Source organism: Chelmon rostratus, chromosome 2 (genome assembly GCF_017976325.1).
Source record: "Chelmon rostratus isolate fCheRos1 chromosome 2, fCheRos1.pri, whole genome shotgun sequence".
Classification (NCBI taxonomy): Eukaryota; Metazoa; Chordata; class Actinopteri; order Chaetodontiformes; family Chaetodontidae; genus Chelmon; species Chelmon rostratus.
The window spans coordinates 7,404,286-7,422,755 of record NC_055659.1 but is presented as its reverse complement, the minus strand read 5'-3'; the positions used below and the strand labels follow the sequence as shown (position 1 = coordinate 7,422,755).

At 41.7% G+C, this 18,470-nt stretch overlaps 1 protein-coding gene across 1 annotated transcript; it reads left to right on the top strand.

Annotated features, from left to right (window-relative positions):
* Positions 1-675: 675 nt before the first annotated feature.
* alpl (alkaline phosphatase, biomineralization associated) lies at positions 676-16,675 on the top strand. Its single transcript, XM_041953336.1, has 12 exons — positions 676-833; positions 3,240-3,405; positions 4,119-4,238; positions 5,499-5,614; positions 7,640-7,814; positions 9,957-10,132; positions 11,004-11,144; positions 11,286-11,355; positions 11,495-11,629; positions 14,717-14,908; positions 15,044-15,163; positions 15,764-16,675. The coding sequence occupies exons 2-12, from the start codon at positions 3,285-3,287 to the stop codon at positions 16,027-16,029; spliced, it is 1,632 nt and encodes a 543-aa protein (XP_041809270.1). The 5' UTR covers positions 676-833; positions 3,240-3,284; the 3' UTR covers positions 16,030-16,675.
* The last annotated feature ends 1,795 nt before the right edge of the window (positions 16,676-18,470 follow it).

Sequence of the window (18,470 nt, the reverse complement as noted above, 5' to 3'; positions counted from 1 at the left end):
CTTGACCACTGTAGTTTTTAGTTTCTTTACATACGAACACTTTACAAATTCTGATGCACTTTCATGGATGCTTTCGCATTTGTGATTGAGTTTTAAGGCAATTTTATTGTGTTTTGTGTTGTTTTGTATTTTCTCATTCAGTGTTGTGTATTTTAAAGGGCAATATACGGGCATATAAATAATATAAATGCTACATAAATAAATAACGACACTAGATAGATGGATAGATAGATAGATACTTTATTCATCTCCAAAGAGAAATTTGCAGACTTTATATAAAGTAGATAAATTAGCTCCATCTCAAGCAGATACAAAATCAAGATCTCTGCATACATGTTCATGCATCAGTAATGATAATCCAATAAATGATTGACAGAGCCATTCTCCTGCAAGAGTAGTTTTATTGTTAATACTTTAAGTGCATTTTTATGTTAATAAAACTCTGTACTTTCACTAAAAAAAATCAATGCAGGACTTTTACTTATGGATGCATTGCTACTTAAAGTATCTGAGTACTTCCAACACTTTTTAGGTACAGTATGATTATGATACTCTGCCCTTGGAGCAATGCATCGGTCGTCAGACAGGCGGAGCTCTCGGTCCATCTACTCCCACAGCAGCATGGCATCGTTATTTCTAAGCCTTTTTCTTTTCTCCCCCCCTCATGGGATACAGACCGCTATTCTCAGACCCTCAGAGCCAAAGTCGAACAAGTGTGGCCTTATAAAAAGGACTGAAAGCCGCGAGAAGGAGCCACATTTCAAGGTGAAGGACTGAATGATCTGCAGGCTCATTTGGATGTAGATTTGGGTGCACGGAAAACGCCGCTTGCAGTGAGTAAAACAACAATGCAACTTTGTTTTCTTTTGGCTCGTTTTGCGGATAACAGGTTGCTTTTGGAGGAACACGCTGTCGGCTGGAGCGTCGGCGGAAATTTGGTGACAGCTTGTTCACATCTTTCCTCGCAGCAGCGGCTCTGAATACTGCGGAGTTTTTGCTCTTTCTAAAGCAATGTTAAACGAGCCTCTCTGGGCTTTTAAATGCAGAGTTTGTGTTCAACTGTTGCACCGACACCAGCTCTTAAATATCCTGTTTTTCACCAGGATGAAGTGCTGGTCCTTGATGGGCTTCAGTGGCACACTCTGAATTCATATATTAATCAGTCATACATGATTTTCAGTTGTTATATTTGATTGAAACATCACAGTCATTTAGACTGTTGAAGATTGTAGAAGTGCTTATCTGCACCTATTCCTGCCTGCTCTCCTTTCATGTATAAGAGGCTGCAGGAAAGTATCATGCTGTCCCCGTTTCTGTCTTATTTGGGATCCTCAGATGCAGCATGGACTTTTGCACATGTTGATGTTTTGGAGCATGAACAGTTTCTACTTAAGCTGGGACCACAGTGATCATAAATATTAAATATTCACGCATAATCACAGATCAGATCTTTACTCAAATAAGGAAACAAAACGCCCCTAAATGTGGGAAAATCAGCTAAAATATTAATTATTCTGTTAAGAATGGCAACTGTGTTTAGTGTCCTTCGCAATCAGAGTGACCCGAGACAGAGAAGATAACACAATCTTGTCTGAAAACCAGGCACGGCGCAGTAAATGTAAGGGTTTGATTAGAATATTTTGCAGCCTCTATCTATCCGCCCTCCTCTTCTGAGCTTAATTAAAAGCCTAATCCTCGCTTTGGAGCTGCTACCTGCTGGAGTGACACATTTAAGTGACTTGCTTCAGGCTTCAGCGGCAGCGCAGCAAAGAGCTCGAGGAGGAGTGAAGTTATTTACTGCAGGAGAATTTCACCCCATCTGACACCCGCTTTGGAGCAAGTTTGGTGACACCATGACTGGAGTGGTATTCCACGTGATACTGACCACTGCCCTGACTGGCATGCTTCTGGTGGCCGTGGTGGTGCTGCTTTGCTACTTCACCTGCAGACTGGCTGGTTCACTGCCCCTGGGTGGACCTGGCACCTTCTAAGGGCCACTGACCGCCTGTGGCCTGCTGCATCTGAGGAATGGCTCAAGCAGCTGGATTTTGGCATGCCACCTTGGAGTCACACTTTACCCTTTTATTACATCCGCTGATTTCTGCCTGGTTGCTTCTTTTATATGCCTGGGTTGGTCCAGACTTGCCTTTACCTTATTATTAACCCAGATGCAGCCTGGCATGGTTTCCAGTCCGAGCAAGCTTTTGGAATCGTTGACAAGGTGATCTTTTGCAAGTTCTTTGGAATTTCATCATAGTCAGAAAGAAAAGGTGGAGTGCAGAGATATGCTGCACAATGACAGGCCAGGGCTTTATAGGAAGCAAAACAGATCTTGATTTAAGTACATAATACATGACTTATCTCACAGTTCGGAGGGTGCAGTATTATAGTATTTTCATGCAGCCCCATCCACACTCAACAAGAGAAACAAATCCTCCTGTCAGGACTCCAGAGGTAAAAGATTTTTGCGATAAAATATTGGTATCATGAGGTTTTTTTTTTCTCATGGGTGGATGTGTCCAGTCAATCATTTGGTGTTAATCAGCTTTATTATGGCCCTTAAACCTCTTACTGCTATGGAGCTCAATCCCATTAAAATGACCTCGACTACGGGCACAGGGAAGAAAGGAGGAGGGTGTGGATAATTATAGATGAAAGCCTGACTGGCCAGGACCCATAAGGGCCCCTATTGTGACTACTTACATTCACAGCGAGGCCTCCAGCTTAACTTTAGCAAGCTCTCGCATTGTTTCTGCTGCACAGCCTGATGGTGGGCTGAAAGATCTACTTTTCACAACTGACAGCAGGTTCAACAACACAAAGGAATTACATTTCTTCATCACAACTTTGATGACATTAAACAGCTTCCTGCATTCTCCTTGTGCTTCTTGCCTCCTCACACAGTCCTGTCTGGTCCGTTTCTTCATTTGAGGAGCCTGTGTGAGGGACGCTCTCCATCATTTCTGTAATACTCAAGTGCCAGTTCAACAGGACAAGCCTGCCTCTGTATTACAGAGTGGATTATTTGAAGCATCACAACACAAACAAGAAGTGTGTTGTTTGCCTGAAACAAGTGTACTCAGTCAAGTCTTTGCAGAATAAATAGAAATTAAACCAGTATGTCAGAGCGGGTTTGTGACAAGATGACACAGACTTAATTGCTGGTGTGTGTGTGTGTGTGTGTGTGTGTGTGTGCGTGTGTGTGTTTGTGTGTGTGTGTGTGTTCTTCTTCCCGCCAGCTTTTAGGCAACTGCAGACAGGCTTCCTCAGCTTCTCAAAGTGGCATGTTATGGCTGTCTAGAGTCACACGTCAGCCACGCAGAGACGACAACATGAAGGTGACAGCCCTGCTCATCATTTGCTCCTGTCTGATCCTGGGGAGTTTGGGAAAGCCACAGTTCCCTGGTAAGTCACTGTGCTGTTAGTCAGTCACCAAAAATAAAAAACAAACCAACAGCTGTCCCGCCGTTTGTATTGTGACAGGAGATGTTCCGCACACAGAGGAGATTTTTAAGGTTGTAGGAGAATGTTTGGAACCCTGAGGAAGTTTATTTCACACACGGATTTCCTGTTTTTTAACAGTGGATATTTTTGCGGCTGTATTTAGTTTGGTGGCGCCAAGAAAATAACAGGATTTCACTGTTTGCATAAAGTTCTTTAGAAAATGGTCACCCTGCTGATCTGTAGGAGATAGATGTCTATCTGTTGTGTAACAACCTCTGTTGTCACATTCTGTAACAAGATTTGGACCTAGTCAGACATGTAGAATATGGATTATTAACAGAACCTAAATTGTATGTGTTTGATATATATATATGACTGACTTGGTGACAGTTTGAGGTACAATGATTAGTCAATTAATCAATTAGTTGAAAAATAATAGTAATAGTAAAAATAGTAAAAATGCCAAACATTTGCTGGTTTCATCTCTCAAATGTGAGGATTTGATCCTTGAATATCGTTGGCTTCTGCACTGTTGAACTCATGAAACATGACACATGAAGACACTTCATGGGCTGTGGGAAATTGTAATGGGGCATTTTTCATTTTCTGACATTTTCTCTGTTGACTCCCTTAACCATCCAGAGCTAAACAGACTTATTTATTGGCATACACAGAACAAGAGAAAGATCCCAAGTTCTGGAATACTTGGGCCCAGCGGACCCTGAAGAACGCCCTGACGCTGCAAAATCTCAATCAAAACAAAGCAAAGAATCTCGTCTTCTTTCTTGGAGATGGTAAGCCACGACACCGTCATGTTTGCATCCTGATTTCCCCAAATGGCACGTAAATCCACTTAAGGGTGGATGGTAGCCTTGCTGCAGAGGGGTTTCAAACAGCAGCGAGCTCATCACTGCAGGCCCACTTGTCCCTTTTGTCACGTTTGATAAGTAAGATTAATCATGGAGAGTCCAGCCGAGCCAACGTTTGTATTGAAGCTGAAATGTTGTTCCAGTGGATCCAGTAATCCAGTAGAAAATGAATGAGATTCTTCAAATGTTTTCTAACATGCGAGGTGAATCAGACAATACAACTGTGCTGCCGCCAGATCTCTGGGCTTCTGTTTGAGCTGGGACGCTCATTGGTCGCATACTAACCTTTGTCCTCCATCGGGCCTCTGCGCTCTGTGTTTTGACTATAGGCACAACATGACATTCTTGCACACTGCTGCATGCACAATCATGTTAGCGCAGTTAGAGAATAACAGGGACCATTGTACAATTTAAAGTCGTAAGATGCCACAATCGGAAACTTTGTCGACCTTATACCCGGAATATCACAGGGTTCTCTTGAAGTAACTCAGCTGCACAGTGAACTGATTCCTCTGTGTACCTCAGAGCTGCATGCAGGCTTTATTTATGCAGGGCAGACTTCAACATGACCGTAAGGCAAAGGGTACTTATGAATATTCCTCACAGTTTGTTTTTCATGCATACAGTACGAGAAAGGTGAAGTGATACGAGAACAGCAGTTACTTTGGAGTATCTTAAACTTTTTCTTTAATTCAAGGCATTCACTTTAGAGAACAATAAAAGAAAGTCATGGAAAATTAAATTCATTCAGATGTAGCACAATTTTTACAAAGCGGTCCTCACTTCCTGTGGCCTAAAGAATGATAAGACACTGTTACACACATTTAACTGTGATTATCTTCACATGCAGGCATCTAAAGCACAAGTCATCATTATCCTGCAACAACAGAAGAGCCTTTCTTTCTGTAAACTAAAAAGTGTCTGTTTCGTTTATCTTTGCTCTTTTTATCCTCTTTTTTCTTCAAGTATCTGTTTGTGAAGGAACTTCTATCTGAGAAAATGTTTTGCCTAACAGCAGTCATCTTGTTCTAAAGTGGCAAAGAAAACAAAAATCTCTCATGCGTTGCAAACTGTGCACAGCAGTGAATGGAGGGGTGTTTATGTTTGTCATGTGCAGCCTCTCTATGTCCCGCCCTGAGGGAAAATGAATGCAATCCTAACAGTCGACCTGCTTTCGGTGTCTAGGGATGGGCGTTCCCACGGTGACGGCTGCTCGAATACTGAAGGGTCAGCTGAACGGACAGAGCGGAGAGGAGACGCAGCTGGAGATGGACAAGTTCCCTTTTGTGTCTTTGGCCAAGGTCTGACTTATTCTTACATCATACAGTATGGCACAATGTATTGATCTTGCCGTAACCACTAATGGCTTCCTGACGAGGCCTGTGACCGTAAACAAGGTCACTCAGTGTGTCATGTTATACTGGCTGTGTATTATGTTACAGATCTGATGAAAAGACAGTTTAGCTACAAGTCTGACAATTTTCTATATTTTTCTTGCTACCAATGAATTCCATGAAAAGACCAAAACCAACAATAAACTGATCCTGTGAGGAAGTGTCGTGTTTCCGTCAACGTATTTTAGTTTGAAGCATCGCATCAAGTTTGATGGAAACAGCACGTTTTTAAAAACCTTCCTCAATTTCTTTAAAAGAGTTCTTTTTTGCCTTTTTACAATAAAGAGTTAATTCATTTAACATGAGATGGAAGTTCTGACTAAGCAAACATTTAACTCGAATGATTAATCAGAAGAAGAAGATGAAGCTGCTGCTTCTTCTTCTTCTTAACTCGAATGATTAATCAGAAGAAGAAGAAGAAGCTGCTGCTTCTTCTTCTTCTTCTTCTTCATGGTTTATTGGCAGCTGGCAAACAACTGGTTTTGTCTCCAGCTCGCGACCTCTACTTCTTCTACTACTTAAAAAAACAAACTTTGTGGTGAAAAATTCAGTTCAATTCATTCAATGCATAAAGTATACATGTTCATCATAATAAAAGTAGTAATAAATATACTTTACATTACAAAAGTAACAAAAATTAATTCAATTGTACAAGAAAAAACAAATTGTACAGGGAAATTTATAATTGGTATCTTTAAAAATATAAAAGGAGGGTAATCCTTTAAGCCATATCATTTTATGGAAATAGTATTATTACAACCATGCGTAACGTTGCCTTTACTGGCTTCTGCTGAAACTGCGCTTTGCTTATCCTAGATAAGTCAATCCAAACCAGTTGATGGAAACACGACTTCTGTTGCCAAAGCCTGATGTAGCTTATTCCTTTATTGTTGTCCGGAACGATTGAAAACATAAATGAGCCACACTCTTGCACTGGATGACACCACCTTCTGATATTAGATGAACTCAGTGGTGTCCAAGGCAAGATTACATATACATTTATTAGTCATTTCCTGTTACATTAACAAGCGCATAATAATGTTTTCTCTGTGAATAATGTGGAAAAAGCAATCTGGCCACTTACATTAACAATAAAGGATCCTATTTGGCTTGTGCAGAGAAAACTGGGAGATTTGCTTGTAAAAACGTCAAACACAATTATAATGATCTCTATATATAAACTAGGACTCTGTCAAATGATTTGAATAAGCCTAATTAATGGTAATTAAAGATTACACATCAGTGCGGATGCAGTGCTCATACTCAGGCTGCTAAAGTTAAAAGTATTTGCACGTTATACCATTACAAATTGCAGAACTGATTAAACACAGTCACGTATATGAATAATATTTTTCTTTTGTAATTGTAAGTAGCTCATAGTATTTTTATAATTCATTAATCTGCTGATTATTTTCTCAGTTAATCAATTATTTAGTCGGTGAAAAAGCAGAAAATAGTAGAATTACTCTCACAGTTTCCCACAGCCAAAGCTCATGGCTATAAAATGCTTGTTTTGTCTGACAAGCAGTTCAAAGACGAACATAAACGTGTATTAATCCGTGGTTGAAAATGGTCCCCAAAAAATGTTGTTTCCTGGTTGCATAACATTCTCTTGTAACTACAGCACCCAGCTGTAGAAGAAATCAGTAAGCCTTTTTTTTTAAAGATTAAACAGGTGTTAGAGACAGGTTAAGGAAGTTAAACAGTATTGAGAGATGCACTGACACATTGTTGGTTTTGGTCTTCCATTGGGTTTTGCCCAAAGTAAGAATAACACCAGCTTCTTCCTTCATCTCAGTAAAACTTGACATACAGGAACCAGTCCAGTTAGTCCCATGTCTGAACAAATGACACCCCATTATAATCACAATATAAACAATCCTATTTGCTTTTCCAATTCTGACCACATGTCAATGGCCTGTAAACCCGCAGACATACAACACTAACGCGCAGGTGCCAGACAGTGCTGGTACCGCCACGGCTTACCTCTGCGGGGTCAAGGCCAACGAGGGCACGGTGGGAGTGAGTGCAGCTGCTGTCCGGTCCAAGTGTAAAACCACACAGGGCAATGAGGTCACCTCCATCCTCAGATGGGCGAAGGACGCAGGTAGAGTGACATGAAATAACTATTCCATAACACAGGCCTCTTTCATGCACCTTTTTTTGCCTACAGGGATGCAGAATTGTCGTTTTCAGATGTTTGCAATCAGTTATCATGCGGTTCACGTCCAAGGAAGCATAATTTTGGTTGTAGTTACTGCTGTGTCAATGGGAAGTGGGAATACTCACCGCGGCGACTTGATCGCTCAAAGCAACGACTTTGAAGTGTTCTTGAAAGTGAGGCTCTGTTTTTTCCCTCTGCTCATTCCCTTTTTTCAGCTGTTCATCCTTTGAACCAAAGTTCTGCTTAGAGCAGTTTGTAATTGACATTAACTTGACCCAAAGAGGTATTTTTTGATGTATTCGCATTTAAAAACGACAAGAAACTAACTTTTAACTGCTCATTTTTCAAAAATCTCCGTCTAGCCACCGTTGCTCTGAAGTTGCGTCAGGTTTTTGGTTGTTTTTTTTCTCCTTATTCCTGATTTTTCCTGATACCCTCCTGATTCCTGGTGTCTGTGTCCTTCATTCAAAGTGCTTTCTGGTGTTGTCATTACATATAAAACCACTAGCACCATTGCACATTTCAATAATTGGTTCAAGGCTGCATCCATAGAGCCAGAACACAACATAGAGCCACATCTTGAACAGTTCCTTTATGTTTTATCTTTACTTTCCATACATGTTCCCAATCATTCCATCACTGGAAGATGTCGCAAGAGTATTTGTAACAAAATGATTTTGGTCTTCCCCTCAAAGCCTTCAGGAATCGAAGCGAGGACCACCTTTAGATCTTTGGGGATATCTTGGTGGACCACTTTCCTCAGTGCATCCAACACATCCTTCCAAAAATGACCCGGTCCACTTTGCTGTTATTTGTCTGGAAGGGTCTTGTTCTAACTTTCCATTTGAGCTAGTCAAGTCAGATGTTATTGATATCGTGGCAAATCATAACAAAAGTTATCTCTGGGCCATGTACATATGGAGCAGGTTTAGGTCATACTCTTTGTAATATTATTTACATTTCAAGCAAGCACTTGGCGACAGTGGCAAGGAAAAACTCCAGTCCTGGGCCAGCACTAACTGTAAGCTTTATCAAAGACTTAAGTGTTAAGAATACTGTTAATGTAGAACTGGTGTCCGCCCTCTGAACCCAAACTGGGACCTGGTTCCACAAGAGAGAAACTTGATACCTGAAGGCTGTCGCTCTCATTCTTTTTTTGGAGACTGGAGGAACCAGAGGCATCCCTGCATTCTGGAAGCGCAGTGATAGGGTACTATGAGCTCTTCAAGATATGAAGGTGCCTGACAATTTAGGGCTTTACAGGTGAGGAGACGGATTGATTGGACAGATTGATCATATCTAATAATGAATTGCTAACTAAGGGAACTCTGTCCAACCAGTTTTAGAATTTAGACCTCGATAGCGTCAGTCTTATCTATGGTAAACAAACCGTTTTGATCAAAAGCCTGAAAGATGGCCACCTCTGCCAAGTGTCCCAATGAACGACATCTGATTTTCATCAAGACTTTTCCCCTTCAAGGGTACACTGCAGAGTTATGCAGCCTGCTTGAACAAAAGACAAAATAATAAAAAGCACCACAGAGAAGGAGATAGAGATGTGAAGGGATTGTGTACGATGGATTTTCAGAGGGCGGTGCTGGGGATAAGTTAGGGGTGTGTAGGGGTCAGGGTGTGTGTGTGTGTGTGTGTGAGCATGTGTGTGGGTGCAGGGGTCACAGATAATAAGAAATCCAATCATTCCTCAGGGAACATGGCGGGCAGCAGCTGACCTCCTGCACAAAGCAAATAGAAATGGAGCAGTGTTTTTCATCAGGTCATTTTACCAGACTGTCCTCTGCTGGTTTGGCCTTTAAGGTTTTTTTCTTTTTACACCCAGAACATTCATTAGAAGAAAAACATTTTTATGCTGATAAATCCTGGTCCATCCATTGATCATCGGTGGACATTCTCAGACTAGAAGTACACAGCATCAGCATCTTGTGGGACCTTGACTACACAACAAAATTGCACTTTACAATATAATTGTATGTGTCAGAACGAATATTGATACAATCCAGCGCTCTTGAATGAAACTTTCTGAGACGTGTGTGTGTGTGTGTATGTGTTTGTTTGGGTCCACTGCAGGCAAGTCAGTGGGAATAGTGACAACGACCCGAGTCAACCACGCGACTCCGAGCGCCGCATACGCCCACAGCGTGGACAGAGACTGGTACTCCGACAATGAGATGCCAGCTGAAGCACTGCAGGACGGCTGCAAGGATATCGCCAGACAACTCTTTGAAAACATTCCCAACATTGATGTGAGTCAAAAGTATTAATGCTGACACATGTCATGTGACATGTCACTATAAGGCACTAAGAGTTTCAGTGATTTTTAGATAATTCAGGTTGCACTGAAGATGCACAACTACAGTCACTTTGCTGAACATCTATATTATTAAAAGGGTCCCAATATTGGACCATTCAAACAGGTGTAACAAGCTGATTATGATGATGTGTACATTTTTAATTGACAGTTCCTCTCTCACGAACAACTTTGTGGTAAGTTTAGCATAACTAGACACATGGACCTGTCAAGCTTGGGGCTCTTGTAAAAGCAATATCCCACATATAAAAAGTATTTTTTTTAATCTCTCTGAAGCCAAAAAAAAAAAAAAAAAAAAAAAAACAGCAGCTGAAGTCTCAACAATGGATTAAACTGTGTTTAAGTTTCCTGGCATAAGCAGCAAATGTTAGCATATATAAAGATATAGAATATATTTAACAAATCCCTTTATGGGCTTCTCGTTTTTAAACGAATCAGCTGGAAGCCACATTTTCAATCAACTTGCGAACCTAGCATTAGTTTAATTAGCTTGCTAGCTACAGCGGATAAAGTCTGCTAGCGACAGCTGTCATTACAGGCAACAAAATCGTCCGTCACCTGCTAGGAATTACAAGCTTTTCTTTACCTCAGTCTGAAATCAAAGACGTTTGTTTCAACAGTAGCTAAGAACTTTGAGTTGTAAGTTATCATTGTTCACTGCAGACGTAAACAGGTAGCAGTAGTAGCTAAGGCGAGCAGGGCTTAGCTAACGGTCTGCTGTGTTATACTTGGGTACTGTGATCATTTGGTCCTGAAACATTCAACTCTAAAAAAGCAATTTTTTATTCCGTTCGGTGGCTTTGCAGGTGATTATGGGTGGAGGGAGGAAGTATATGTTCCCTAAAAACACGTCGGACGTCGAGTACCCCGGCATTGCGAAGCACAGCGGCACAAGAAAAGATGGACGAAACCTGGTGCAGGAATGGACTGACCGAATGAAGGACAAAGTAAATTTCTCCTCTCCCTCCCTCTCTTTGCTCTTTTTGTTTCTCTGCGCCCTCTTTTATCTTCCCAATTCCATTTGCATATTTAGGAGTTCAGGGTGACTGCAGTCACACTCTACCGTACATATGTGTGTTTTTGAGCAGAAGGGCCATTATGTATGGAACAAGAAGCAGCTCTTATCACTGAACCCTAACAACGTGGATTACTTATTGGGTGAGTTTCCAGTCTCAGTGTCATTATGAAGCTCTCATTGAAGTGTAAATGAGGAGCCATATGTGTATGCATTTGCCGTGAGCTTATTTTCTACGTGTAATATCCTGTTTCTCCTTGAATCGTGCCTCTGTTATTCCAGGCCTATTTGAACCTGGGGATCTGACATATGACTTGGAGAGGAACACTGAGACCGATCCTTCGCTGACAGAGATGGTGGAGGTGGCCATCAAGATCCTGAGGAAGAACCCCAGTGGATTTTTCCTGCTTGTAGAAGGTGAGTTTGTAGCCTTGTAGTGAAATTGGACTGTCGTCTTTTGTTTTGGGGTTTCAGAAACATCTGTCAGCCTGGTCTTACTGAGTTAAGTCATAGTTTTTGTAGGAGACATTTCAGATTACAATAGTGAATCAGAATCAGAAGGGTTTATTGTCATTACACAAGTGCAATGAAATTACATTTGGGTACAACCCGTCCCAGAGGACACAAAGGCACAAGAGACAGTACGTGGGAAGACAGAGACAGGAGGACCACGATGCAGCCAGCAGGGCGGCGCCTCGCTTACTTAGATGAAAAACAAATGAAAACAGGAGGGGAGGGAGAGGGGAAAAAAAGATAATCCCAGACTGTGGGATTAGGAGGGGACACAGTGTGGGATTGGGAAAAAAACACCTCAGCACAAAGCAACATTTAAGACATTATAACAACACTCTAACACCTGCACATGTGGGTGGGGGAAGGAAGTTGGGGGGGGGTTTGCAGCTCCTACACAGAGCGCTGCCCTCAACCCTTCGCCTACTACACCGCACGGGGGAAGGAGGGGGTGAGGGGCCAAAGAAGCCGTTGAGTTAGGGTAAGGGTGAATGTCCCAGAAGGAGGTGGGGGTCGGAGCATCTTGTCTGCAGAAACATCCAGGAGAGTGGAGAGATAAGCGTCCTTGAGAAGGCCGTTTATGTCCCTTAAGGCGGGGACACACGAGTTGTTTGGGCTGATTATAGTTATTATATGATCTGGGCGTCACCACTGATGTCGTTGTCGTAGTCAAGGCTAGTCGTTGATGACGGTTGGGAGATGAAATGATACGGTGTGTGGTGTTTGGATTGTTTGTCTTCTATAGTTGTTACTCAGCGATGTCGTTAGGATTAAACATTTTGGGACACATGTTTGCTTTTTTTCTGAAACTGAGATGAAAAGATTGAGACCAGTCTCATGTTTGTGCATGAAAGGGTGCTCCACTGATGTAGCATACACTGTCATGACATTGTCAGAGTCACGATGGGAATGATGGATCTTCTTGCTTAAAAAAAAAAACAGGTGCCTAAATTACCCATAACTCAGTGCCGACAGGTTGGAGATTCAGGTGTGTCATCCTGATGTAGCCCAGAGCCACTTACCTCAATCATAGGTGAGGATCTGGATACAGCAATCTGGAAGCTCACGATTTTTTTCTTTTTTAAATGTGTCAAACATCTTCAGTCCCGACTGATATTTAGCAGATTTCTCTGGCAACTTTTTTTCATATGTGCACTAGCAAAGACGTGTAAAAAGACTTTGATGTGTGAAATTGGAGCTGGCCCTCATTTGCAGAAAGTTGAGCCGTTCTGAACTTTCCCTCTGTTGCCGCTGAGTGTCTATTAAATCTCTGTCGCTCAGTGCCAGGCCCCAATCACAATGAACAGCAGGCGATCGCCGTCCAGGCGTTCGGGTCTGCATGTGTGAACAACCTGAACCAAGCGTATCTGGTGAGCACTGGTTTTGATATACTGTGAAAGTCTATGGGGGCACTGGCAAGCTGCAAGTCATTTTAGTTTGCCAAGAAATAGTTACTGTAACGCCTCCTGAAACCATAAATCGTTGTTTTCATGTTTCTTGCCTGTCAACAGATTAAATAAACAAGATGCAGATTGTTAAGTGACGAGCTTTAGAGTGTTTTTGTTCACTTTCGCTGGCTGTTTCCCCCCTGCTTCCAGTATTTATGCAGTAAAGAACAGCAGTGTGTTAGTGTAGCTTATCAAGTGATTGCATGTGTGCTGTTCTCCCTCTCAGTCTAATGTGAATTTGACAGTTCCCAAAAACAAAGTACTTTTAATCAATGACATCTGCTGACAGACGACAAAGGGGAAAACATGACCCAGATTGCTAGTAATGCTGCAAGACAAGGAAAAGGTGTCAAACAACATGAACCCCTTGGAAACAGTTTGTCTGCCGTCGGTTCACTTATCACTACATCCTTCAAACCGTTAAATGTCGTTTTCTGCTGGCGTAAACAGAGTTCAACAGCTTGAATCTGTTGATAGGACTACTATTTCTTCTGTTTAGAGTCTTAATTCACCCAAATTATTGAACATGAAAAATACGTTGAGATGGTGAAGAAGTGTTTGAAAAGGACCCTGAATCTCTCTGTTCCCATTAAAGTTGCTCTAGCAGTCAGCTAACTTGTGGTCTAGTCATTTTTTAAGAGTGAATAACTTTTTTTGTAAGACTTACAAGTCCAGATAGATGAACTTGTCGTTGTTACAGATTCCTCTTCTGAAAACCATTAACATACCAGTGGAAATCAATGGAAAACGTTCTAACCATTCACCAAGTAGCACTGAGTTTCAAAAGATTATCAACTCTTACAGTTATTTCAAAAGCAACTATTTTCCTCCAGTCTTTTACCTTGCTGCCAACTTCACTGAATTGTCCCCTCGAGGGAAATGTATTTTGCTGCATTAATAAAATACAAGAGTAAGAGTAACATTCAGTGAGGTTTATATGAATAGGTACGAAAAACATAAAAGCTGGCAAACATCAAAGACAAAGCGGTCAAGGACTTGGAAACAGGAGACAACAGTGATAAAGGTACAGAATGTAAAATAGCATTCAGCAATGATGAAAACCGAGAAACGGAATAGTTTGTGGCATAAAGGAATCTGCTGCTATTTATTCTAGGCATTCTGTGTAGGAGAGGAGAAAACATGAGCTGTTCCATCAGAATTCTTTATTGTTCCGGCCTTATCATCAGTATCGTCAGCAGCACTAGCGCTGTGAGAGCTGTGAACGTCAGCACAACATTAGATATAGCAGGCGGAGGAGGGTCGGTGTCCTTGGCTGAGTCTGGTCAAAGAAGCGCAGTTGCAGTCAATGGCTGTTGAGGGTCAACACCTGCAAGTATGACAGCGATTGTTCAGCCAGACTGGGTGAGAATAAAAGGGACAGTCAAGAGTGCTTGTTGGATCATTAAACACAGTCTGAAAGGAGGTGAAAGAACACCCCCACACCTTTTTGATGGTGGAATTCTGCAGCCTGTGGTTTTTGTAACTTGTCAGATAGGTTGCGTTTAAGAGTCTAACAGCTGACTGGAAATACTTGCGTCTTTGTCAGGAGGGCGTATCGACCACGGACACCATGACGGCAAGGCCAAGCAGGCTCTGCATGAAGCTGTGGAAATGGACAGAGCCATCGGCCGGGCAGACCTCATGACCAGCATCCACGATACACTGACCATAGTCACCGCTGACCATTCTCATGTGTTCAACTTCGGAGGCTACACCGCCAGGGGAAACACGATATTTGGTATGTGCTGATAATGACGCACATCCAATGCCGTGTGCATCTTTGATGTAGCATCTGTTTAGTTGTGCTTTAAGTTACATTTCCAGTGTTGTTCTGTTTTTAAAATGGGGTTTAATGCTCCGTCTCCATCCACAGGTCTCGCCCCAATGTTGAGTGATATTGACCAGAAGCCCTTCACCTCCATCTTATATGGAAACGGACCAGGTTACAAAATTGTTAACGGTGCGAGGGAGAACGTCTCCACTATTGACTACCGTAAGTAAATGTTAAAGAGACTACAGTCAAAAAGAAAATTCACCCTAAACTACTTATTATCTTATCTTATTATCTATTATCTACAAAAAGTAGTTTTTTGTAGGTAGATATTGTGATGTCACAAGCAATTGTAGTCATACAAGGACAAATCTACTGCAGAAACGAAACAAATTTAGTTAGTTTTAGTTTTAGTAAACCATGAAAGAAGGCATTTTGTGAGGGAGCAGTCGTGCACGTGTGAATGCATTTCTTTCCTCATAAAGCATTTCCAAAACTGATTTTTAAATACTTCAAATACATATTTTTTGCATGTTTCCGTGCTAGTAGTCTTCCTCTTCTTCCCTGCCTTCATCGCTGCATATCTTGGAGCGTTACTGCCACCTGTAGATGAGTAGAAAAGCGTGAAACCATTGGCAGGACTGTGTGTCACATCGTGCATGTGCGTCCTCGTGCATGAGATAAACAAAACGGGGACCCACCCATAGAAAAATAGAACGTAGCTGCAACTTAAGGGCAAAAACTCACCAGGGAACCTTTGACTTAGGGTGGATTTTTCCGCTTAATCTCTCAGGAGTTAAAAACAATAATATCTCCTTTCAGAGGAAAACAACTACCAGGCGCAGTCAGCTGTACCTCTGAGCATGGAGACTCACGGAGGAGAGGATGTGGCTGTGTTTGCTAAAGGTCCCCTGGCTCACCTGCTGCACGGCGTCCATGAGCAGAACTACATCCCCCACGTCATGGCGTATGCAGGCTGCATCGGCCAGAACAGGGAACACTGTTTGCGAGGCAGCGGGGCTTCTGGTTTGCGCCCCATCCTGTCCTCCATCGCAGCCCTTTTCACAGTCACCCGACTTCTGTGCTGACCTTCCTGTGACAGTCCTCATCCTGTTAAAACCCGCAGGTTTAACCAGTCATACATTTTAAAATTTCAATTTTTCTTGTCGTTGTTTTTTTTCTAATTTTACTCAACAATGTTTCGATCATGGGACCACTGTTCGGCCACTTTTGTGTTACGATAACGAGTCGACACGTTTTCAGTTTCAGTGTATTCAGACAGATATGTAAAACATTATATAATCAAACACCCAAGATGATGCACTGACACCACAAAATCAGAGAACTCAGTTGTGATATGTCTATGGAATAGTTTTTATGAAAGGTTTTAGGACCTGTTAAGCCTATTTGTTAAATGTAAACCCTTTAGCTTTGAATAGAATAGAAGATTGGATTTACAAATGTTCGAAGAATTTTCATATTTTAAATGTGCAGTTAACAGAATCTACCTCATACGCTTGCTAAAGATCTCTCATGTAATTATGATGGACAAATTTTATGCCGAAACCAGAGGCAACTGAATGTATGATTGACAAAAAAAGATATATATTCCTTGTCATACACATTGTGCAAACTTGCGAAAAGCACTGAAGAAGCCCACCTACCATTGTTGTGTCCAATAACAGAAGCTGTACAACCTCTTAACCAATAAAAGAAATGTTTGTTTTCTCATAATCTTTTGTCAGTTTTGTTGTTTTGTTTAATGGTTTGACTTCTCTTAAATGTTCCTCATATCATATTTTATTTTGGTTTCCTGAATACATAATTTCCCTTAAGTTTTTATTAAAACTGTGCTTTGAGTGCTAACTTTTCAGTACATAACATTTGACAGTATTTATTGGGCAAAAAGTTCCAGGAAGAATTGTGTACAGAAAGGAAAAATATTTTTTGACATATGAGAACAATTAAAGGCTGGAGACTGAAAAGAACCACCATTTTCCTCACATGCATGTTAGTGTAACTACTGTAGACACTTACTGGTTGAATACAAGGTCAAGAACACAGTTTTGTGGGTCTCTAAATGCCACACATCTGCCCAGAAAACCACCGACAGCGACATCCTTTTTTTTTTTTTTTTTCGGTTGTCACATATGTTGTATGTTGTACTTTTCCATCTGCTCTATTGTGGCTTGTGTGGAATGCGAATGGACTGCAGCCACTCATTCCCTGGCATCATGCAGCCACTGGGAAAACAGAGGACTTATGTTGGCTGAAGCATGAGAAAGGGGAGGTTCTGCTTAAATGGCTATGCGATGAAGTCCTCGTGCTGTCACTAGTGCTTTCTAAATATCAGCACACATAATGGCTGCTTGGAGTCTGCCGAGGGCCTCGGGGGCCACTTCATGCTTTTGTGTAATCTTGCTGATAAGGATTTTTCTTCTATTCCTCTTGGCAGCTAAAAATCGTCGTCCTGTAATCCTGTTTTATCTTTTGTACTCCATATTTAGAGATGACGAAGAGTTTCAGATTATATGGCATGAATATTCAAGTGGGCTTTCAACCCCCAACTTTCCCTTGCTTTCAAGTAGATGTGACTCACAGTGCTTCTTAAATTTCCTGAATAACGAAACCTTTTATTTCCTAAGATGATGAAACTGGTGATGAAACCAGGACAAGGCCTTGCTGGTGTCTCGGGTGCACGGCAGTTTAAAGCGTTCGCCTTGCCAGAGCTTTGCTATTCAATCCATCAACGACAAGGCAAGCAGTTAAGATGAAGAACAATAGCTGGTGAAGTCGTCCCCTTTCACTCGCACGTCACAGCTGGAAGCGAGTCAGGGCTGTAGAAATGCTTGAGGTGGCCTCACCAGACGTACAATTTTCTCAGGCAAGGCATGATGTCGGCTGAGTTCATATCACAAAGCCTTGTGTAAGGCGCCATACCAGAAACACTGTAATTTTCTATGTCTCCCCATATGAGATCCTGCCTTTTATCCAGCCATTATGTCCTCAAAGTCCACAATTAGTGTACAGCAGTTGTCGCATTTGCCTGTTGACCTCATAAAATGACCATACCAGTGGTTGTGGGTATTTCAGCCCGTTTACTACAATCCGTGTCCAGCTTACATTGCAAGTAAACATTTTGCAAACCATGCTGCTGCGTTTTAAAAGCTAGAGAAGACTTTTTCTAACTTTCTAGGCAGCCATTAGCCTGATTAGACAACAGAATCACTGCCCATGTCTTTGATTTGTTCAGTGATTCATTTGATCTGTTAATGTGCCAAATGATGTTTATGTTGTATCTGATTCAGAGAAGCAGCGGACCAAACAGAATTTAATAGGTGTGGATTAAGAAAGAGGATAGTCCAACACAACGAGCTAGTCACCTGGCTACGTCGATGAAAAACAGCAACAGAAAATGCCTACGGCGTGCATGAGATTGAGGCGGCTGCAGAAGCTGTTGTCAGTCTAAAACTGCACACCCACACAGGTGTTTTCAGTTACTGCTGGCTGATTGGATGCCTGCTCAGGT

Bases quoted from the DNA above. Each gene is read 5' to 3' on its own strand.
- alpl (XM_041953336.1), top strand. From the start codon at position 3,285: ATGTTATGGCTGTCTAGAGTCACACGTCAGCCACGCAGAGACGACAAC. The intron at 11,630-14,716 runs GTGAGTTTGTAG...CGTCTTTGTCAG, and splicing joins ATTTTTCCTGCTTGTAGAAG to GAGGGCGTATCGACCACGGA. The intron at 14,909-15,043 runs GTATGTGCTGAT...CTCCATCCACAG, and splicing joins CAGGGGAAACACGATATTTG to GTCTCGCCCCAATGTTGAGT.